Raw genomic sequence first — 24,323 nt, 5'->3', positions numbered from 1 at the left:
GACGTGATATTGAGAAACTAAGAATTGCACCTACAGAGCCATCACATTTCAATCTCACCAGAGTTGAAATGCAGTCCCTCAATGACTTGATCCATAACCACAATCTGGTAATGAAGCCTGCAGACAAGGGCGGAGCCATTGTGGTTATGGATCGTAGTAAGTATATTGAAGAGGCAAATCGACAATTAAGTGACCAATATACATACCGCACTCTGTCCCGTGATCCTACTAAGGAAATCTCCACAAGAGTCATGGATTTGCTTGATACCGCTTTGGAGAAGGGCTTAATAGATGGGACATTGTATAATTTTTTGCATGTTGAACATCCTGTAACTCCTGTTTTATACCTGCTACCAAAAATACACAAGTCCCTGCAGAACCCCCCTGGAAGACCTATAGTCTCCGGGAGGGGTTCTATCACAAGTGGCTTGTCTATTTTCACAGATCAGATCTTGCGCCCATATGCCATGCGCGCAAGATCTTACCTGAGAGACACATCGGATTTTCTTAAAAAAATATCGGATATGTATATCCCTGACGATACCATTGTGGCTACTCTGGACGTGACTAGCCTGTACACCTCCATCCCACACGATGGGGGTGTGCAGGCTGTCAGGTCCACGATTGAACGTGATTACTCACCAGAACAAACCGAATTTGTGATTAATTTATTGTACACAATTTTACAAAACAATTATTTTCTCTTTAATGATGTTTTTTACCTCCAGACCACCGGCACCGCCATGGGCACGAACGTGGCGCCTACGTATGCCAACGTGTACATGGCGGTGCTGGAGGAGACATCTATCTATGTGTCCCACCACTCTGACAACCTGTTGGGGTGGTGGAGATACATAGACGATGTCTTCTTGGTCTGGAAGGGCACGTTAGATTCACTTTATGATTTCCATCACTTTTTGAATTCTATTAATACACACATTAAATTTACTTTAACAGCATCACATAATTCGGTTAATTTTCTGGATACTATTGTTTCTATTAATGAACATCGTTTAGTTACAAGTCTGTATACAAAACCTACAGACTGTAACTCTATGTTACATTATAGAAGTAACCATCCTCGCCTGATGGTCCGGTCTTTGCCCACAAGTCAAATGATGAGGGCAAGACGGATCATCGAGAGAGAGGATGAATTGGAACCAGCCCTGGACAAAATGATTAGAAATTTTTCTCAACGTGGCTACCCCTCCAAACTTTTGGAAGAGAGCAAACAGCATGTCATGCAGATGGACAGAACAAAACTGATCCATGAATCTAGAACTAAGTCTTCTGTGCCCCGTGTCCCTTTTGTATCTACATTTGGTGACCACTCGGGATTAATTTCCAGAGTGGTCAACAAACATTGGAGATTACTGGGTGAATCTTTTCCGTAGATCCCTGAGTTTGCGAGCCCGCCCCTTATGTCCTACCGGCGACCTCGCAACCTCAAGGATAGATTGATCAAAGCTGATGTGTCTCGCCAGACCTCCACTCAGCGTTACCTTACAGTACAAAACAAGGGTTCATACCCTTGCTGCCGGTGCGTTAACTGTTCCCAGATGGTCAAGGGTCCACAGTTTACGCACCCCACTAGCGGCAAGGTGTATGACCTCAAGTACTACTTGACCTGTACTTCCACATTTGTTGTGTATGCCTTGGTTTGCCCATGTGGTCTCATCTATGTAGGTGAGACCACATGGGATTTTAAAACTCGGTTTAATCACCACCGGTATACGGTTAGGAAAAAACGGCTAGACCTGCCAGTGGCAAAACATTGCACTGAACATGGTCATACCGAACGGGATTTGCATTTCACTCTGATCGACCACGTACCCCAACAAAAGAGGGGAGGTGATCGGATCAGCAAATTGAAAAAATTGGAATTGAAATGGATCTTTGAACTACAGTCACTTCGCCCAAAGGGCCTCAATGTGGATTTTACTTTAACACCCCAAATATATAGTGCATAAACCCCACTTCACTGTGGACCTAAGCATCACGAACGTATAAGAAATGTGATCACTTACCAAACATTACAATATTTTGCATTGATCTTATTTTTTTGTTATGTTTTTCAGGTTGGCGAGAGGAGAATGTTGCAGCCACCCTATAGACTTTGTTATCTTGAGACATTATTATTTAGCTCAGTGTGACCTATATTCAACCCTACTATGTTATTATTATGGTGACTCTTTCTTTCAATAAATGATTTATTCTTCCTCTTTGACTCCTTTTCTTATCTCTTTTTTATTACTTCTATCATTTTTATTATTATTATTTTTTATTTCTTATATTTTTATTTTTTTATTTATTTTTTTCATTTTTCCTAAAAAAATTTTTTTTATTTTTTTCATAAATTTTTTTTTCATTTATTCTTTTTCATTTTATTTCATTTTATTTCATTTTATTTTATCTAATTTCTTTTGGACACATTGAGCACCAGTCTGATAAAGTACGGATGTCTGTATGGATGCAGTGGCCTTTAAAAAAAGGGGGTGACCCAACCTCATGATTTGGCCTTCCATAGTTGGCGAGATGACGTTTAATTACGCCTTCACGTCTCCTGCGGTAGGGCTCACCTGGGTGAGGATACACCACCTTCCTGGGTGGCCCTATAATAGGCACAGAGGTACTACTATATATAAATAAACATTTTGGCCCTGAGTGATTGATATACATGCCTGGTTTACAGACAGCAATGTGCATCTTTGTCCACTTCTATTTATTTTATAACATTTTTATTTTATTTTATTTTACTTTATCTCATTTAATTATTATTATTCTCATTTATTATTTTTTATTTTTTTACATTTTTTATTATTTTTTTATTTTTTTATATATATTTTTTTTTATATATATATTTCTTTATATATATATTTTTCTATCAATCCTTATTAATTTTTATTTATTTAGCTTTATTTTCTTTTATTCTACCTTCACATTTAATTTTCCTTATTCCCTTTGTATTACTTATTCATTCAGCTTATTTTCATTTTACTTATTCATTTTTCTCTATTTCACTTATACTTTACCTTATTACTCCATATACTTTTTTATTTTTTATGCTGGACTTATCTTATTCTAATTTTTCTTATACTTGGTACTTCTTAAACTCTATTCTGATCTTTTTTGCGGCCGTTGCGAACCGCACTTAGAGTCACATTGTTGGACATGCGCACACGCGCAATTGTTCCAATGTGGCCGTTCATTGTTTACATGTCGGTGCGCATGGCCGGAAGTGCGCGTGGACACGTGACACGGTGGAGGATGATCATGTGACTTGGCGTGTCACGTGGCCGCGCGCGCGGACGCCCATGCTGCATCGCTGGTTACACTGGATTCATGATTCGAATATATTATATATAGGGTGAGTGCAACTGAACCATCTCGCCTCCCGTATTGTCATTAATTATGTAACACATGTTTGAATTTAATGATGCAATTACTGTATTATGACATTTTTGTCTGTAAACTGTGGCCTTTGTAAAGTTTCATTGTGTTTTTAACATACATGGTCCACTATGCACTTTATCATTATAGCGGTAGTTTTTACCCTATATCTTATTGCACTTTACATGGTATATACCTCTTAATTGTTTGATTAGTTTCTTTATTGATTTGTTTGTACATTTACATATATATAGCACCCATGTGATCACTGTTTGTTGCTTGAAAAAGGCTGCATTGGCAGCAGAAACGTTGCACTTTTTGTATTGATATGGAATAAACACCTTTTTTTACACTCATAACCTTGAGTGCTGCAGCCTCTTCTTGGATATATATATATATATATATATATATATATATATATATATATATATAATTATTCCTTGTAACAACTTATATATCAATTATTTTCATCTCTAGAAAAGTTCAAAGAAGACAGATGCAACATCCAGAAGATGTTTATCCTCCTCATTGCACTTGGATTTCTCATCGGGACGGCTGTGGGAGTTTACCTCTTAGGTATTGTGCAGCACTTTCTATTTCGCTTGGTTTGGCTAATTTTACATTAAGGGAATATTAACTTAATCTTCAAAACTTAAAACAGAACTGCAGATGCACTGATGTCAGTAAATGTTTCAAGGAATTCTCTGAAGATACGTGCAGACATATTGGCAGACATATTTACGGACCTCTTAGCCCCATGGTAGACGATATACTCCATATGACAAACATGAGGTATTAGTTAATATTTTGGCCAAAATGGGATCACAGAAATCACAGAAAAATGGGACAAAAATCACTCATGACACATAAATAAATCAATCACACATAAAAAAGGCCACTTACTGGTTACTGATACAAGGGCAGGTTAGGTACCCATTCCCATTATGGTGCAGATCAGTCACAATGCTATATAGCAGAGGTACTCAACTAATCTTAGTAGGGGTCCACTTATCCAGGCCTGCCATCCAGTGAAGGTCCAAACTAAATGCTAAGACCTGGTTCACACCTAGCGGCCACAGGGCCATGCCAGAAATAGGTGCTGCCTGTTGTAAAACATTATTTGTTAAGTCATAATCGTTCTCCAACTGCCACACACTGTGCCCCTGGTATAATACTGCCCCACACTGTGCCCCTGGTATAATACTGCCACACACTGTGCCCCTGGTATAATACTGCCACAGACTGTGCCCCTGGTATAATACTGCCCCACACTGTGCCCCTGGTATAATACTGCCACACACTGTGCCCCTGGTATAATACTGCCACACACTGTGCCCCTGGTATAATACTGCCACAGACTGTGCCCCTGGTATAATACTGCCCCACACTGTGCCCCTGGTATAATACTGCCACACACTGTGCCCCTGGTATAATACTGCCACAGACTGTGCCCCTGGTATAATACTGCCCCACACTGTGCCCCTGATATAATACTGCCACACACTGTGCCCCTGGTATAATACTGCCACACTATGCCCCTGAATATAATACTACTACATGCTGTGTACCTAAATATAATGCTGTCAAACACCATGCCCCTGATATAATACCTCCATGCACCCTGTTTCTGAGGATAGTACTGCCATTTAAGCCTGGCCCCCATATTAACTGTGCCATGATGCCTCTCCCCCAGCGGGGTAGCGTGGGTTGTTAGCACCCGGGGCAAGGCAAGTAATTTGCGCTCCCTAACCCGTGGATTTTAGCACTCGAGTCTCTTCCACTAGATTAGTTAAAGAAACCCTTACCCCCTAAGCACATTTATTGTTTGTTATGAAAATACTGCTAAATAAATTAAAGGTTGCTAGACCCACTGGCTTACATCAACTGGAGCAGCTACATATGGATCGAAATCTGTCTCGTCACTGTTGAACCAACCAAACTTCAATCCATCTGGTCAGCTCAACATGCCAGTCTTGACCTGCAGACCGGGAACATCCGAAAGAAACTTCAGTTTTGGAGATGCTTTGCTAGCACTACACAGCCAGCCCACTGAGCCCAGTACTACTCCAGTCAATCCTGACTCCTACCTTTTTTTTCACCGGCTGTCTCGGACCCGATCACAGCAGTCAGCAGGCTAGGTTTTCTCCTCCAGGTCCCCTCCTAGGTTTTCCTCCTGCAACGTCTGACACCACTGGCTCCCTCTCTCCTCTCTGGCCTGTGTCACCTGCCTGCCACCGCTGCCAGCTTCTTCTTGCTGCTGCCTGTGCTGGTCTGGTGTGCTTCTCTCCCGCGCTCAGCGCTACGCTGGGCGGCCGCTGCACTGTCCCTCCCCAGATAGTCCCTCTCTCTCTCTTCGCACCCACCACACCGCACGCCTGGCACCCCCCCCCCCCCCCCCTCCACAGTGGGCGGCGACCCGGCGGCTCGGATCGGATTCGCACAGCCAGCACTGTAGAGAGAGTGAGTGAGCCAGGCAGGGGCAGAGAACTGCGAGTGCGAGCACGCCCCCCCAGATGTTGCGCCTGGTGCGGCCGCCCCCCCCCCTGCACTCCCCACGCTACGCCACTGCTCTCCCCCATATAAAACTATGCCACTATGCCTGCCCCCCCATGTGAACTTTCCAGCTGTTGCAAAACTACAACTCCCATCATGCAGACAGAAGAGCATGATGGGAGCTGTAGTTTTTAAACAACTGTAGAGTTAAAGGTTGGGAAATACCTGTAATAAACTTACTTCCAGGGCTGGACTGAGATCAAAAATAGGTCCGGGGATATTAGACTATGCATACCATTTTTTTTTCTTTTTTTTTTTTTTACAGGGGGGGTTCACGTCAGTCAACAACCATTAAAATAAAATGAGCTGCTTACTCTAAAATCACCTCAGTTTAAGTGGCTCTCCAACTGTTGCAAAGCTTCAGTCATTATGGGAGTTGTAGTTTTGTAACAGTTGGACAACCACAGATTGGGGTACAGTGTCACCCAGCATCACTGCAGAAATTACAAGTGACTCCAGCTCTGATGGGACGGTCAGGAGAATAGACAATTGTATAATGACTCACAGGAGACATCTTCTCTGTTGTCTTTATTTTTCTTCTTCCACTGGTCTTTATCTTCTTTTAGCTCCATCTTCTCTGCAGAGTCTGACGCCCGGACATCATTGCTTACTTTGTTAATCGATCCTCATCCTCTGTATAAAGACATATAGACAATAATCATTATAACCCTGCCAGACATCATGACCCTAATAATAATACTGCCAGACACTGTTTCCACTTTGTGTCAGAATCCCACCCCTGTACTCCCCTCAAACCCATTTCCCCCTCCTCCTGCAGACCTCTAAGGACTCCTCCACACTGTGGACATTTAGTTGGCAGAATGTCCACTTGCTGCAGGCGCCTCAGAAGCCATTGGCGAAAGAACTGCACAGATGTGCGCCATCTCTATAGATGACAATGCAGTCTGGTGGAAATCCACCAGAAGAATGGACGCCCACCTAAAGAATTAACATGTTCGTTCTTTGGGTGTATGTCCATTCTGCTGGGGGAATTCCACTGTGGCAATTCTACAGTATGCACAGAGCAGCAGAAAACCATTAAAACATTTGGACTCTGCTGCAAGCAGATTTCTGCCAGAGGAATGTCCTCAATGTGAATGGCCCTCCTTAATTCTCCTGCAGACTTCTCTGCCCCCCAAGACCCCTGCATTATTTATCTTGACACTTTTCTGTCCCCTTCTGCCTTAACACTCCCTACCCGCATCATTCATTCCCCCTCAAGACCAGACTCCTGCATTATTCATCTTCCCCCCTCCACACAAAGACCCCTGCAGCATTCATCTACACCCTCCCCACACCCAATAACACCTGCAGCATTCATTTCCCCCCACCCCAAGACCCCTGCAGCAATTATCCCCCCAAGACCCCTGCAGCAATTATCCCCCCCAAGACCCCTGCAGCATTTATCCCCCCCCCCAAGACCCCTGCAGCATTTATCCCCCCCAAGACTCCTGCAGCATTTATACCCCCCCCCCAAGGCCCCTGTAGCATTTACCCCCCCCCCCAAGACCCCTGCAGCATTTATCCCCCCCAAGACCCCTGCAGCATTTATCCCTCCCCCAAGACCCCTGCAGCATTTATCCCCCCCAAGAACCCTGCAGCATTTATCTCCCCGTCCCCTGCAGCATTTATCTCCTGCCCGGCAGCATTTATCTCCCCCCCCCTGCAGCATTTATCTCCCCCCTGCAGCATTTATCTCTCCCCCTGCAGCATTTATCTCTCCCCCCTGCAGCATTTATCTCTCCCCCCTGCAGCATTTATCTCTCCCCCTGCAGCATTTATCTCTCCCCCCTGCAGCATTTATCTCTCCCCCGTGCAGCATTTATCTCTCCCCCCTGCAGCATTTATCTCTCCCCCCCTGCAGCATTTATCTCTCCCCCCCTGCAGCATTTATCTCTCCCCCCCTGCAGCATTTATCTTTCCCCCCCTGCAGCATTTATGTTTCCCCCCCCTGCAGCATTTATCTTTCCCTCCCTGCAGCATTTTTATCTCCCCCACCATGTAGCATTTTTATCTCCCCACCCTGCAGCATTTTATCTCCCCCACCCTGCAGCATTTTTATCTCTCCCATTTTATCTCCCCCACCCTGCAGCATTTTATCATCCCCTGACCCCTGCATACTTACCTGTACTAACACTACTTTTCTGTGGCAGGTACCGAGCTGCTCTGGCCTCTTCTAGTTAGGCCAGGCCTGAGTAGATGATGTAGGCAGCGCTAATCGCGCCGCCTGCATAATAGGGGAAGCGCTGGCTGGGCAGGGAGCAGAGGGTTCCCTTGCTCTGGCGACGCTCAGCTATTCATTTGTATCAATATCTTAAAGTCACCGATACATATGAATGTCGGGACAGCGGATGCCTCCTCCAGCCGGTGGTCCAGGTGCCTGGCGGCCGCAGTCCAGATCTGGACCACGGTCCACCAGTTGAGTACCACTGCTATACAGTGACCCCCCGACTTACGATGGCCCCGACATATGATCATTTCAACATATGATGGCCTCTCAGAGCCCATCGTATGTTGAAGGCAGCATCGACATATGATGCTGCTGTGTGTCGGGGCCATCGTACAAACAGCTATCTGACAGCGCTGACAACTTCAGCAACTGACAGATAGTTGTTTAATGTGCCCCGTGTGCCCCGTTCTGCCTCCTGTTACTCACATGCTGTCCTGCTAACTCATGCAGGCTTCCACTGTTAGCTCCGTGTAAGCCCCGTCCCCCCCAGTGCAGCCATAGCCAATAGCCTGCAGCATCTTGCTGCAGGCATCCAATGAGCTGCTGGCTGCCCCCCCCCCTTCCTTTCCTATAGAGCTGTAGTCGGCAGGATTGTAATGGAGGACATTCTGTCCCCCCCTGAAGGTATTTAAAGAACTGTACAGTACTGTATGCGATGTCACACATCACATGCAATACATATACACACTATACACCCCATACATCAATGTTTCCCTATCAGTGTGCCTCCAGCTGTTGCAAAACTATAACTCTCAGCATGCCCAGACAGTCAATGGCTGTACATGCATGCTGGGAGTTGTAGTTGTGCAACTGCTGGAGGCACCCTGGTTTGTTAAACACTCCTCATACACTCCACATACAATGGTCATCCCAGAACCAATTGGCAGTTTCCCATAGAGATATTTATTCAACATACAATGGTTCTGAGGCCCCAGAACCAATTACCATTTTTACATAGACATATGTACTCGACATATGATGGTTTCAACATATGATGGTTCTCCTGGAACCAATTAATATCATATGTTGAGGGACCACTGTATAGGATACCGATGAACAACCATTCATACGCCTACTATTCATATGGGGGGGGGTAGCTGCTTAGTATTAAGGGGGTTATCTGAAAGGAAAACATTTTTTTAAATCAACTGGTGTCAGTTAAACAGATTTGTAAATTCCTTCTATTTAAAAATCTTAATCCTTCCAGTACTAATCGGCTGCTGTATGCTGCAGAAGAAGTTGTAGTACACATGTAGTATTTGCAGGAGGAAATCCCCATAGCAAACCTCTCCTGCGCTGGACAGTTCCTGACATGGACAGAGGTGTCAGCAGAGAGCACTGTGGTCAGACAGAAAGGAAATTCAAAAAGAAAAGATCTTCCTCTTGAACATACAACAGCTGATAAGTGCTGGAAGGATTAAGATTTTTAACTAGAAGTAATTTACAAATTTGTTTAACTTTTTGGCACCAGTTAATTAAAAAAATAATAGTTTTCCACCGAAGTACCTCTTTAAAGTTGCTCACATGTAACTGGCATACACAGGGTGATAGCGTGTAGTGCACCATGTTGGCTTACAACCTATTAGTGATGCTCATACTATTCGATCAGGCGCGCTGCCCAGCATCTTATATGTGTACCCCACAAAGTACTGGCACCCCAAGCTCCCCAGCATCACAAGGCGAGACCACGTCATGAAAAATATATACTTGATGTCAGGGGCGTAGCTAGAAACCACAGGGCCCTGATGAAAAAAATTGCCCTGGGCCCCCTATTAACCCTAAAGCTCCTGCACTCCCTTTATAGCCGAGCCTTAAATGCACGGCACTGAGCGCGAAGTGACATGCTGCAGCACCATATATTTACAGCATGCTGTGTCCTTAAAGGGAACCAATCAGCACATTTTAGTATATATAATGCTTGCCATTGTGTTATATATGCTAAAATTATTATCCTCACCATCCCTGTGTGACATTTGTGCCCCCAGAAATGGTAAAGATATTAATTTGTACAGTCCCCCCGGGCCACCCAGCAAGTAGTCCCCTGGGCGGGGACTTTCACTTACCAGCTTCGTTGGCTGCGGCCGTGGCCCCGCCCCGACGGCTTGAATGACGGCTCACATCACCACTCTGCTCCTTAAGTAGACGGAGCAGTGCGGGCACAAGATGTCATTCAACTTAATATCTTTACCATCCCTGGGGGCACAAACGTCACATGGGGATGGTGAGGATAATAATTTTAGCATACATAACGCATTGCCAAGCATTTTATATAATAAAATGTGCTGATTGGTTCTCTTTAAGGGATAAAGCGGCCATACCGGCTGCGGCGGGCTGGCCAGGATAGTGGTTTGGACGAAGAGTTATGTCAGTTGTCTTCTCAAGTACACGGCACACAACACACTAGAGGAGGAAGGGCAGGGGTTCCTGGACGGGGCTCCTATGTACCCTGCTCCTCTTCCTCTTCACTCCTCACTTCACTAATGTGGCAAGCAGGGCCAGACTGGGACCAAAAATAGGCTCGGGCATATTAGACTATGCAGCCCATATATTTTGGGTGGGGGTCCCAGCAGTCGGCCCCCGACCAAAATGAAATGGGCTGCCTAGTCTAAAATCACCTTGGTTCAAGTGGCTTTCCAGCTATTGCAAAGATACAACTCCCATCATGCCTGGAGAGCTTCAGACAGTATGGGAGTTGTAGTTTTGTAACAGCTGGAAAGCGGCAGATTGGGGTGTAGTTTGACCAATAACTCTGCAAATCTTAAAGTGACTACAACAACGATGGGAAACAGACAGACTGAAAAATGATTTGACTCACAGGAGTAGTCTTCTGTCTCTTTCCTTTCCTTTTCTTCTTCCTCTGCCGAGTCTGATGTCAGGATAGTGGGTCCTCACTTTGTCAACAGATCCTCTTTCTCTGTATGACAACAATAATTATAAAAACCCTGTCCAACACTGCGCCCCCTAAATATAGCCCTGCTACCACAATCTGTGCCACCTAAATATACCTTGCCAGACATCATAACCCTGAAAATGACCCTCTAAATCCCCCCAGACCCATTTCCAGACCCATTTTTCCTCTCCTTTAGACCCCTAAGGGCTTGTCCGCACTGCAGACATTTAGTCAGCAAGGTATCAGCATTAGGAACACAGGATGTGCACCATCTCTAAGACAGCAACGCAATCTGGCAGAATAAATATGTTCCTTCTTTGGGCAGATTTCCATCAGCAGAATTCCGCTGCAGTGACTCCACAGTATGCACAGAGCAGCAGAATCCCATTGAAAACAATAGGACTCTGCTGCAAGCGGATTTCCGCAGCAGAATTCCGCCAGCAGAATGTCCGCAGTGTGGACAGGCGCTAAGTCCCCCAGATTCCTTAGTCCTCCTACTCCTTTAGTTTTCAGACCCCCCCTAATCCTCGTCCATGTTACTTTTACAACCCCCCTGTCCTCCTCCATATTCCTTGTACAACCCCCCCGTCCTCCTCCTTATTCCTTGTACAACCCCCCTGTCCTCCTCCATATTCCTTGTACAAGCCCCCTGTCCTCCTCCATATTCCTTGTACAACCCTCCTGTCCTCCTCCACATTCCTTGTACACCCCCCTGTCCTCCTCCATATTCCTTGTACAACCCCCCTGTCCTCCTCCACATTCCTTGTACACCCCCCTGTCCTCCTCCATATTCCTTGTACAACCCCCCTGTCCTCCTCCACATTCCTTGTACAACCCCCCCCATCCTCCTCCATATTCCTTGTACAACCCCCCTTGTCCTCCTCCATATTCCTTGTACAACCCCCCTGTCCTCCTCCATATTCCTTGTACAACCCCCCACTGTCCTCCTCCATATTCCTTGTACAACCCCCTGTCCTCCTCCACATTCCTTGTACAACCCCCCCATCCTCCTCCATATTCCTTGTACAAGCCCCCTGTCCTCCTCCATATTCCTTGTACAACCCCCCTGTCCTCCTCCATATTCCTTGTACAAGCCCCCTGTCCTCCTCCATATTCCTTGTACAACCCCCCTGTCCTCCTCCACATTCCTTGTACAACCCCCCCCATCCTCCTCCATATTCCTTGTACAACCCCCCCCTGTCCTCCTCCATATTCCTTGTACAACCCCCCTGTCCTCATCCATATTCCTTGTACAACCCCCCACTGTCCTCCGCAATATTCCTTGTACAACCCCCCTGTCCTCCTCCATATTCCTTGTACAACACCCCCCCCCCGTCCTCCTCCATATTCCTTGTACAACCCCCCCGTCCTCCTCCATATTCCTTGTACAACCCCTCCGTCCTCCTCCATGTTCCTTGTACAACCCCCCCCCGTCCTCCTCCATATTCCTTGTACAACCCCCCCCCGTCCTCCTCCATATTCCTTGTACAACCCCCCCGTCCTCCTCCATATTCCTTGTACAACCCCCCCCTGTCCTCCTCCATATTCCTTGTACAACCCCCCCTGTCCTCCTTCATATTCCTTGTACAACCCCCCCGTCCTCCTACATATTCTTTGTACAACCCCCCCCGTCCTCCTACATATTCCTTGTACAATCCCCCCTGTCCTCCTCCATATTCCTTGTACAATCCCCCCTGTCCTCCTCCATATTCCTTGTACAATCCCCCCTGTCCTCCTCCATATTCCTTGTACAACATCCCCCCGCCCCCCCTTGTCCTCCTCCATATTCCTTGTACAACCCCCCTGTCCTCCTCCATATTCCTTGTACAACCCCCCCCTGTCCTCCTCCATATTCCTTGTACAATCCCCCCTGTCCTCCTCCATATTCCTTGTACAACCCCCCTGTCCTCCTCCATATTCCTTGTACAATCCCCCCTGTCCTCCTCCATATTCCTTGTACAATCCCCCCTGTCCTCCTCCATATTCCTTGTACAATCCCCCCTGTCCTCCTCCATATTCCTTGTACAATCCCCCCTGTCCTCCTCCATATTCCTTGTACAATCCCCCCTGTCCTCCTCCATATTCCTTGTACAACATCCCCCCGCCCCCCCTTGTCCTCCTCCATATTCCTTGTACAACCCCCCTGTCCTCCTCCATATTCCTTGTACAACCCCCCTGTCCTCCTCCATATTCCTTGTACAACCCCCACAATCCTCCTCCATATTCCTTGTACTACCCCCTGAACTCCATATTCCTTGTACAATCCCCCCTGTTCTTGTACAACATGCCCCACCCCCCTGTCCTCCTCCATATTCCTTGTACAACCCCCCCCCCCCGGTCCTCCCTCCTCCATGTTACCATTACAATCCGCCCCTGTCCCCCTCCATGTTACTTTTAAACCCCCCCCCCCCTGCCCTCCTACATATTCCTTGTACAACCCCCCAACCGGTCCTCCTCCATGTTACTTTTCTAACCACCACCCCCCCCTGACCTCTTCCATGTTACTTTTACAACCCCCCCCCTCTCTCGGTCCTCCCCCATGTTCCTTTTACAACCACCCCCCCGTCCTCCTCCATATTCCTTTTACAACTCCCCCTCCTCCATGTTACTTTTCTAACCCCCCCCCCCACCTCTTCCATGTTACTTTTACAACCCCCCCTCTCTCTGTCCCCATCCATGTTACTTTAACAACCCCCTTCCTCCCCCCATCCTCCCCCCCGGCGCAGCCACTATCCCCTCTGACCCTCCGTCATTGTCTTCAGCTCCCATTCACGTCCTCACCTTGCGGAGAAGCTGCAGCAGCTGTAGGCGGCGGGATGTCTTCCTCCACCTGCGCAGCCGGGGCAGGGACCGTGATGTCAGGTGCGTGCTTCCGATGTCTGCTGCTCTTAAAGTGGCAGTGTCCCTGCACCGGTGCATTGCCGTGGAATGAGATTTGCCATAGAATGATATGGTCCGCCTCCATCACATCCTATTGGCTCTCTCTTGTCACGTGACATATTTAAACGTCACGCATCGATGCGCACAGTAGTGTCAGTTTGGCTATCACAGGGAGAGGATCTCCTCACCGTGTGATAGCTGAAGCTGTACGGAGCTCTCATGGCCTCTGTGGCCCGACAGAAGTTCACACATGTACGCAGCTCATACGGCTGCCTCATATACATTTACTCTATTATTACATCCACAGCGCTATCGGGATCCCTATGCCCGATGGTGCTGTCATCAGTGTGCGTCCCCGCGAGCGCCCCACGCCCGCAGCTCTACTCCCCGTCCTCCGCCCCATGCCCGCAGCTGTACTCCACGTCCCGTTAACGCTCAGGGAGCGGGGAACAGAAAATAGAGCATCGGGCGCAGGTAAAGTAGTACTGCGCATGCGCAGCACTACGCGAATAACTTAACCTGCGCCCGATGCTCTACTTTCTGTTCCCCGCTCCCTGAGCGTTAACGGGGAGTACAGCTGCGGGCATGGGGCGGAGGACGGGGAGTAGAGCTGCGGGCGTGGGGCGCTCGGGGGGAGGCACACTGATGACAGCGGCATCGGGATCCCGATAGCGCTGTGGATCAACAGTAAATGTATATGAGGCAGCCGTATGAGCTGCGTACGTGTGAACTTCTGTCGGGCCACAGAGGCCATGAGAGCTCCGTGCAGCTTCAGCTATCACAGGGAGAGGAGATCCTCTCCCTGTGATAGCCAAACTGACACTACTGTGCGCATCAATGCGTGACGTTTAAATATGTCACGTGACAAGAGAGAGCCAATAGGATGTGATGGAGGCGGACCATCTCATTCTATGGCAAATCTCATTCCACGGCAATGCACCGGCTGACTTTACATGGGGCCGGGGGACCGAACTGAGAGAGGCCCCCTTCAGTGCCAACAGAGCTGCCAGGGCTGTTTTTAACAAAACAGGGCAAGGTACAGGTGGACAGTCAGGGCAACATGCGCTGCGCTGTCCTTACTCTGCCCTTATCTGGTCTCTGCTGCTTGACGGGAATGTCTGGCAGCAGCGCTGACCCCTTAGACAGCCGACCATCATGCAAATATGGCAAGGGGGGCCCTGCGGGCCCCCCTCCCCCTGGTGCAGGGGCCCGGTCGCCATGGCGACCTCTGCGACCTCTATAGCTACGCCACTGCTTGATGTGATAAACATGGAAGAATACTGTTGTGCCCTGCCCTCTCAGCCTTGATTGACAGATCTCCTATACCCAAACCGGGAGAGATCCATTTATCACTCATGGTGGGATGGGGAGAAGCAATGGATCGCCCTAATAATCATAATAATAAAAAATTATTTATTTACATAGCTCTATAAACACTGTTCACTTAAAGTGGTCCCTATCCCCGTTGGGGCTCACAGTGGTGCAAGCAGCAAGAAACTGATGAAATGTTTTCTTCAAAGCATCATTGGTATCACCACATTTAGAAATTTCCAGTCTCATAAAATATAATATAATTGATCCCAAAGAGTAAAAAAAGATCAAAAGGTAGCACGTAGCACAAAAATGATACCAATAAAAAGTACAGCTCAACCCGCAAAAAATAAGCCCTTACTCAACGGCGTCGGAAGAAAAATAAAAAAGTTACGGCTGTTGAAAAATGAATGGCAGAAAAAGAATTTTGCTCAGAAAAGGAAAAAAAACATAGAGAGCCATATAAAATGGGTATCGCTATAATCATACCGACCCACAGAATAAATATAACATCACTTTTACCGCACAGTGTACACAATAAAAAAAACGCCAGAAATTTTCCAGTTTTTGGCGTTTTTCTCAAAAAATTCTGCATATGTCAACAAAAATGCACCACTTATATAAAGTACAATATGTCACGAAAAAACTATCTCAGAATCGCTCTGCTCAGAAAAAGCGTTCTAAAGTTATTACCATTTAAAGAGATACATGTCAAATAAAAACAAAAAAGAGCCTGGTCATTGAGGTAAAAAAATGGGTCCGTCCTTAAGGGGTTAAACCAAGAACCCAACAGCTACAATTAAAAAAACCAACAAGGGCCATTTTACTTCTAATATCTCCCTTTGCGATGTATAAAAATGCAGTGAAATCTCCTAAATTAAACTGATGATTAAAAATTCACTGGAACGACTGGAAACAAAAATTCTCTCTTTATCTATAACCGGGTCTCATGACAGCTTATTACACAGAATTGCCTTGTCCTGCCAATATCTATATATTTTAAAGACATGAACAGACTTCTAACGGTCCCCAGTTGACCACTCGTTGTAAACCAAATGACTGGAAGTGCTACCCTGCCAAACCTGCTTTTTAAAAATGGATAAAGGAGAAGTCAGATGAGAAGCATCGATGGCCGCCAAACACGTAGAGTTCACAGCAGTGAAGTTACTTTTTGATGTATGAAAATATCAAGGACTCTTCACTATTCATATAACACTCAATGCTAATCTGCTAATAATGATCACAGATTGCAAGCAGTAAGTATGTCATCTGCTCAGGACTTATCTTACTACTTGTCCTTATTCATTTCTTTTTCTCCCCAGAATTATTTCTTTTCACAACCACCAGTTCAAAATGGATGAATTTATTAAGTATTAAAGCGAATGTCCACAAACAACAATTGCACTACTTAGTCCCAGGCAGTAGATAGATTGTGCAGCAAGTGTTACTGTCATTTAAAAGAAACTTCCCACATGGCTTTCACGTTCAGTCCTACTCAATGTTGGAGATGGTCTCCATTTTAGGTGTACGAATAATAGTCACAGAAGTCGACACAACCAGAACATAAACTCCTTAAATACGTCACCAGTAACTCCCAGGGTTACCTTCCTGAGGCACAAGCGGCATGCTACATCCTCAGCACAGTAAGTCAATAAACCAGGTGTACATAGAATATGAAATTAGGAGGCAATTACCAAATCATGTGCTTAATGTAGGTTTATTAATCTAGCTGCGCTAGTGGCGCCTGATGTCGGCCCTGCTGCGTTTCACTGCACGAAGATTAAAGGAGATCTGTAGTGCTCTGAACTTTATCCCCTATCTGAAGGATAGGGGATAAGTTTTAGATCGCAGGGGGTCTGAGCGCTGGGGCCCCCCGTGATCTCCTGTACGGGGCCACGCCAATGTAGAGGAAAGGGGGCATTCCGTCCCTGCATGACTCAGCAGCCGGCACGCCCCTCCATGAATCCCATAGAGATAAATGGAGGGGGCGTGAAGGCTGCAGCGTCATGCGGGGACGGAACGCCCCCACTACTAGATCAAATTTCACAAGCAACAACAAAAGTCTCCACATCCCTGTTGAGAGTTCGCCACAAGAACTTCTTTTGAAGCAGTTTCTTTGTACTCTGAATGCCAGGATGACCTGCCAACGGGGAACAATGACATTCTTCAATAATTTGGAGACTAAACTGACTGGGTACAAAGATTTTACCTCTAGGAGTCTCTAGGGGAACCAAGCCTTGATCAATATCTTAGAAGTTAAATCTGAGGACACTGCTGAAATAACCACACCTTCTGGGAGAATTGTCTCAGGATTCGAATCAATAGACTGAGAAGCACTGAAACTCAGAGATAAGGCATCAGCCTTGAGATTCTTAGTACCCGGACAATATGTAATGAAAGAATGAAATCGAGTATAGAACAAGGCCCAACGAGCTTGATGAGGATTGAGATGTTTGGCAGACTCAAGGAAGTTTACATTTTTGTGATCAGTAATTACTGTAACCTGATGAACTGCCCCTTCAAGAAAATGTATCCATTCCTCAAAAGCCCACTTGACCCCTTAACGACCATGGACGGAAATGCACGTCCTGGTTTGGCGGTACTTCACGCACCAGGACGTACATTTACGTCCTGTGTATGACCGCGAGCATCAGAGCGGTGCTTGCGTCATACACGGCAGGTTCCGGCTGCTATCAGCAGTCGGGTACCCGCCGGTAATGGCCGACATCCGCGATCACACGGATGTCAGCAATTAACCCCTCATATGCCGTGATCAGTACATATCACGGCATCTGCGGCAGTGCGCATGTTAAAATAGATGATCTGTAATGTCAGACGGAGGTCCCCTCACCTGCCTCTGTCTATCTCCCGGCGTCTCCTGCTCTGGTCTGAGATCCAGCAGACCAGAGCAGGAGATCACCGATAATGCTGCTGAACAGTATTAGCAATCAAATGATTGCTATAGATAGTCCCCTGTGGGGACATAAAAAGTGTTTAAAAAAAAAGTTGAATAATGTAAAAATAAAAAGTAAAAAAAAAAATCCTCTCCCAAATAAAAATTGTCAGTTTTTCCCATATTACCCCCGAAAATCATAAAAATAATTTATTTTTATAAACATATTTGGTATCGTCACATGCCTAAATGTCCGAAATATCAATAATATTTATTATTATAATATTAATATTAAATTATTGATAAATATCAATAATTTTGTTCTGCTGCAGAAAATTTTCGAGAGAAAAACGCACAAGGAGGTAACTTAGTCAAAGAAGCAGTTCCCTGAGACAATACTGCTCCAGCACCAACCTCAGTAGCATCAATTTCAACAATAAAGGGCTTGGCCTAATCTGGTTGGTCTGATCTTGAGATGTTCAAAAGCTGCCTCCGTAGACCAGTTGACCAAATCTGCCCCTTTGCGAGTTAAATCAGTCAATGGTTTCGTGACGATATAACCTTTTTATAAATATATTTTCTGTAGTAGTTCGCAAAGACCAGAAACTGGCATGCCTCCTGAAGGTACCTGTCCTAAAGAGTGTACTGCCAAATTGGACCTGAGGAAGGCACCCTCGAGTGCCAAAACGCGCTTTCCGTAATTTTCAATAAAAATATTTCTTGTCCTGCGCCGGTCTGTGTCCGTCTTACTGCGAACAACTTTGAGCAGCCCCTCTTAGAACGCCTTTCGTCCACCTCTCACCCATTTAAAAAAGAAGGCCGCACCCAGTCTTAAACAGCCTTAACCTTTTTTAGGATTTATTTTGAAATGTTCTGGAGTTAAGATATACCCCAAAAATTGTACCTCTTTGACACCAAAGACACACTTCTCTTGTTTGATGAATAATTTGTTTTGACGAAGTACCCAGAGGACAGAACGAACATGATTTACATGAGATGACCAATTACAAGAAAAAATTTGAATGTTGTCTAGATAAACCACTAAGAATTTTACCAAAAATTCCAGAAAAATATCATCAACCAAATTCTGAAAAACTGCTGGTGCATTACCGAGACCAAAGGGCATTACCAGATATTCAAAATCAGAAATAAATTTGGGTAGATGACTTCGGGCCCCACCAAGAGTTGCAACACAAGAGGAAATACATTTGTTAATACAGTCAGAACCCCACTTGATGAGTTCCCTGGAGGACCAATCAAAGACAGGGTTATGTTTTCTTTACCAAGGTAAACCCAAAATCACATTTACTAACACATTTTCCAAAACCAAGAATGTGATTTTTTTTAAATGCAATGAGTCCACCAGTAATCCCACTTCTGGAGAGTAAGAATAGACACAACCCCCAGACAAAGGTGTGTAATCGACTCCAGCAATGGGCATAGGATTTTAAGGGAAGAACAATTTTAAGGGAAGATTCAAAGACTTAATAAATTTCAGATCAACAAAATTGGCAGCAGAATCTGAATCAACAAATACTTTACCAGATAAAGAAAAAGAAAGAAAAAATATTTGGAATAGTAATAAGAATTTAGAAGACAATTCCGGAGATGCCTGTGCGTCTAAATGATCTCCCCGATTGTCTTTAGGCGCTGGCGTTTTCCCTGCTGCTGACGTTTCGGACAATTCTGCATCCGATGTCCCACTTCTCCACAAAAGAAACATAACTTGTTCTTCTTCCGGATAGATTTTCTCTCCAGGGAGGACAATTTCCCTATCTTCATGGGTTCCTCAGAAGGGACATGAGAGATAGGTGAAGAAGACAACACGGAGGAAGAAGAGTGAGAAACAGAAGAAATGGACCATTCACGTCGTCTCTCTCTTAAGCATCTGTCAAGTCGTACAGTCATAGCCTGTTCTAATGAGTCAGGTGAAGGATAACAAACCAGGACATCCTTAAAGGCGTACTCTGGCCCTAGACATCTTATCCCCTAGCCATAGGAGAGGGAAAAAAATGTCTGATCGTGTGGGTCCTCCCACTGGGGACCCATGCAATCTCTCCAGCAGCACCACCTGTCTTCAGGCTCCGCCCACTCGTGATGTCATGCCCCGACCCTCAATGCAAGTCTATCGGAGCAAGGTGGCTATCACGCCACCTCCCATAGGCTTGCATTGAAGGGGCTGGGCATGATGTCATGAGGGGCAGAGCCGTGACATCACAATACTCCGGCCCCTGTACCGTGAGTCATCAGACAAGGAGCGATCTTTGCTCCGTGAGGCTGATGACAGGTGATGCTGCAGGAAAGATTGCAGGGGTCCCCAGTGGCGGGACCCCCGTAATCAGACATCTTATCCCCTATCCTTTGGATAGGGGATAAGATGTCTAGGGCCCAAGTACCATTTAATAGTTAAAATGTTTAAAATAGTTTAAAATGTTAAGGGGGCAATAAATGAAAATAATAAAGCATTTAAACTACCGTATATACTCGAGTATAAACTACCGTATATACTCGATTTTTCGTGCTGAAAACACCCCCCTCGGCTTATACTCGAGTGAACTCCCCACCCGCAGTGGTCTTCAACCTGCGGACCTCCAGAGGTTTCAAAACTACAACTTCCAGCAAGCCCGGGCAGCCATCGGCTGTCCGGGCTTGCTGGGAGTTGTAGTTTTGAAACCTCCGGAGGTCCGCAGGTTGAAGACCACTGCGGCCTTCGACATCATCCAGCCCCCTCTCACCCCCCTTTAGTTCTGTACAGTACTCACCTCCGCTCGGCGCTGGTCCGGTGCTGCAGGGCTGTCCGGAGAGGAGGTGGTCCGGTGGGATAGTGGTTCCGGGCTGCTATCTTCACCGGGGAGGCCTCTTCTAAGCGCTTCGGGCCCGGCCTCAGAATAGTCACGTTGCCTTGACAACGACGCAGAGGTGCGTTCATTGCCAACATACTTCTGCGTCGTTGTCAAGGCAACGCCTCTATTCCGGGCCGGAAGCGCGGAGAAGAGGTGCCCCGGTGAAGATAGCATCCCGGAACCACTATCCCACCGGACCACCTCCTCACCGGACAGCCCCGCAGGACCGGAACAGCGCCGAGCGGAGGTGAGTACTCAGAACTAAAGGGGGTGAGAGGGGGCTGGATGATGTTGAAGACCGCAGTGGTCTTCAAACTGCGGACCTCCGGAGGTTTCAAAACTACAACTCCCAGCAAGCCCGAGTTGTAGCCGATGGCTGCCCGGGCTTGCTGGGAGTTGTAGTTTTAAAACCTCTGGAGGTCCGCAGGTTGAAGACCACTGAGGGCGGATGATGAGAAGAGGATGATGAAGGGGGGGGTGTGGGATGATGACAAGAGGATGATGAAGGGGGGGGGTGGGATGATGAAGGGGGGTGTGTAGGATGAGGACAAGGGGATGATGAAGGGGGTGGGGATGATGACAAGGGGATGATGTGTGGGATGATGACAAGGGGATGATGAAGGGGGGATGTGTGGGATGATGAAGGGGGATGTGTGGGATGATGACAAGGGGATGATGACAGGTGATGATGATGAGGGTCTGGATGATGACAGGCGGTGATGATGATGAAGATGTTAATGACGGGTCTGGATGATGACAGGGGGGGATGATGTATTTCCCACCCTAGGCTTATACTCGAGTCAATAACTTTTCCTGGGATTTTGGGTTGAAATTAGGGGTCTCGGCTTATACTCGGGTCGGCTTATACTCGAGTATATACGGTACTAAAACAGGACAGCAGTGAAGAAGCAATGAAAAGATATAGAGAAAAATGTAAAATATGTAAAAAAAACTAATAAAAGCCATAAAAGTAGAAACAGAAACTCACTGCCAAAGAGAGTAAAACTAACCCCAAAATGTTCTTTAACTATATAAATAGCAAAAAGGTTACAAATGAAAGTGTTGGGCCTTTAAAAAATGATGAGGAAGAAATTATACACAGGGATCAGGAAAAAGCAAATATATTAAACAAATTCTTCTCCACTGTATTCATAGAGGAAAATGAAATGCCAGGTGAAATTCAGCAAGATAAGGTAAACTCCCCAGTACAGGTCACCTGACTAACCCAGGAAGAAGTACAGTGCCACCTACAAAAAATCAAAATACACAAATCACCAGGTCCAGATGGTATTCACCCCCGTGTTCTAAAGGAATTAAGTAATGTAATAGACAGACTCCTATTATTAATATTCAGGGATTCTATAGTAACAGGGACTGTTCCCCAGGACTGGCGTATAGCAAATGTGGTGCCAATATTTAAAAAGGGGTCAAAAGGTGACCCAGGGAATTATAGGCCCATTAGTTTAGCCTCCGTTGTATGTAAATTGTTTGAGAGTTTTCTAAGAGATGCTATTTTGGAGTATCTCGATAAAAATAAATGTATGACCCCATGTCAGCGTGACTTTATGAGGGATCGGTCCTGTCAAACTAACCTGATCAGCTTTTATGAGGAGGTGAGCTCCAGACTGGACCAGGGTGAATCGCTGGATGTCATATATCTGGATTTTTCCAAAGCATTTGATACAGTGCCACATAAAAGGTTGGTGCATAAAATGAGAGGGATGAGGCTGGGGGAAAATGTGTGTAAGTGGGTAAGTAACTGGCTCAATGATAGGAAACAAAGGGTGGTTATTAATGGTACTTACCGTATATACTCGAGTATAAGCCGAGATTTTCAGCACGATTTTTCGTGCTGAAAACACCCCCCTCGGCTTATACTCGAGTGAACTCTCCACCCGCAGTGGTCTTCAACCTGCGGACCTCCAGAGGTTTCAAAACTACAACTCCCAGCAAGCTCGGGCAGCCTGCGGCCTTCCACATCATCCAGCCCCCTCTCCCCCCCTTTAGTTCTGTACAGTACTCACCTCCCCTCGGCGCTGGTCCGGTGCTGCAGGACTGTCCGGAGAGGAGGTCGTCCGGTGGGATAGTGGTTCCGGGCTCCTATCTTCACCGGGGAGGCCTCTCCTAAGCGCTTCGGGCCCGGCCCCAGAATAATCACGTTGCCTTGACAACGACGCAGAGGTACGTTCATTGCCAACGTACTTCTGCGTCATTGTCAAGGCAACGCCTCTATTCCGGGCCCGCAGCGCGGAGAAGAAGCCCCCCCAGTGAAGATAGCAGCCCGGAACCACTATCCCACCGGACGACCTCCTCACCGGACAGTCCTGCAGCACCGGACCAGCGCAGAGCGGAGGTGAGTACTGTACAGAACTAAAGGGGGGCGAGAGGGGGCTGGATGATGTCGAAGGCCGCAGTGGTCTTCAACCTGCGGACCTCCGGAGGTTTCAAAACTACAACTCCCAGCAAGCCCGGACAGCCGATGGCTGCCCGGGCTTGCTGGGAGTTGTAGTTTTGAAACCTCTGGAGGTCCGCAGGTTGAAGACCACTGCGGGCGGATGATGACAAGAGGATGATGAAGGGGGGGTGTGGGATGATGAAGGGGGGTGTGTGGGATGATGACAAGGGGATGATGAAGGGGGGGGTGGAATGATTACAAGGGGATGATGAAGGGGGTGGGGATGATGAAGGGGTGTGTGTGGGATGATGATGAAGGGGGGTGGGGATGATGACAAGGGGATGATGAAGGGGGGTGGGGATGATGACAAGGGGATGATGAAGGGGGGATGTGTGGGATGATGACAAGGGGATGATGACAGGTGATGATGATGAGGGTCTGGATGATGACAGGCGGTGATGATGATGAGGATGTTAATGACGGGGGTCTGGATGATGACAGGAGGGGATGTATTTCCCACCCTAGGCTTATACTCGAGTCAATAACTTTTCCTGGGATTTTGGGTTGAAATTAGGGGTCTCGGCTTATACTCGGGTCGGCTTATACTCGAGTATATACGGCATTCTGATAGGGTGACTGTTACTAGTGGGGTACCACAGGGGTCCGTCTTGGGTCCTATTCTATTTAATATATTCATTAATGACCTTGTAGAGGGGTTAAATAGTAACATAGCAATCTTTGCAGATGATAATAAACTCTGTAAAGTGGTTTCACGATTCGGCTGGCTGGAGGTGTGCCAGAGAGGGATTGGCGTGGACCGTGTTGGTGGACCGGTTCTAAGTTGCTACTGGTATTCACCAGAGCCCGCCGCAAAGAGGGATGGTCTTGCAGCGGCGGTAGCAACCAGGTCGTATCCACCAGCAACGGCTCAACCTCTC

At 46.6% G+C, this 24,323-nt stretch overlaps 1 protein-coding gene across 1 annotated transcript in view; it reads left to right on the top strand.

Annotated features, from left to right (window-relative positions):
- Window positions 1-24,323, top strand: part of TMPRSS5 (transmembrane serine protease 5) — a 163,447-nt gene that overhangs the window by 49,362 nt on the left and 89,762 nt on the right. The window contains exon 3 of the mRNA XM_056542418.1: window positions 3,868-3,966. Within this exon, the coding sequence (XP_056398393.1) occupies window positions 3,868-3,966 (99 nt within the window). The remainder of the gene's footprint in view (window positions 1-3,867; window positions 3,967-24,323) is intronic.

Source organism: Hyla sarda, chromosome 10 (genome assembly GCF_029499605.1).
Source record: "Hyla sarda isolate aHylSar1 chromosome 10, aHylSar1.hap1, whole genome shotgun sequence".
Taxonomy (NCBI): Eukaryota; Metazoa; Chordata; class Amphibia; order Anura; family Hylidae; genus Hyla; species Hyla sarda.
This window is presented reverse-complemented; position numbering and strand designations above follow the sequence as displayed.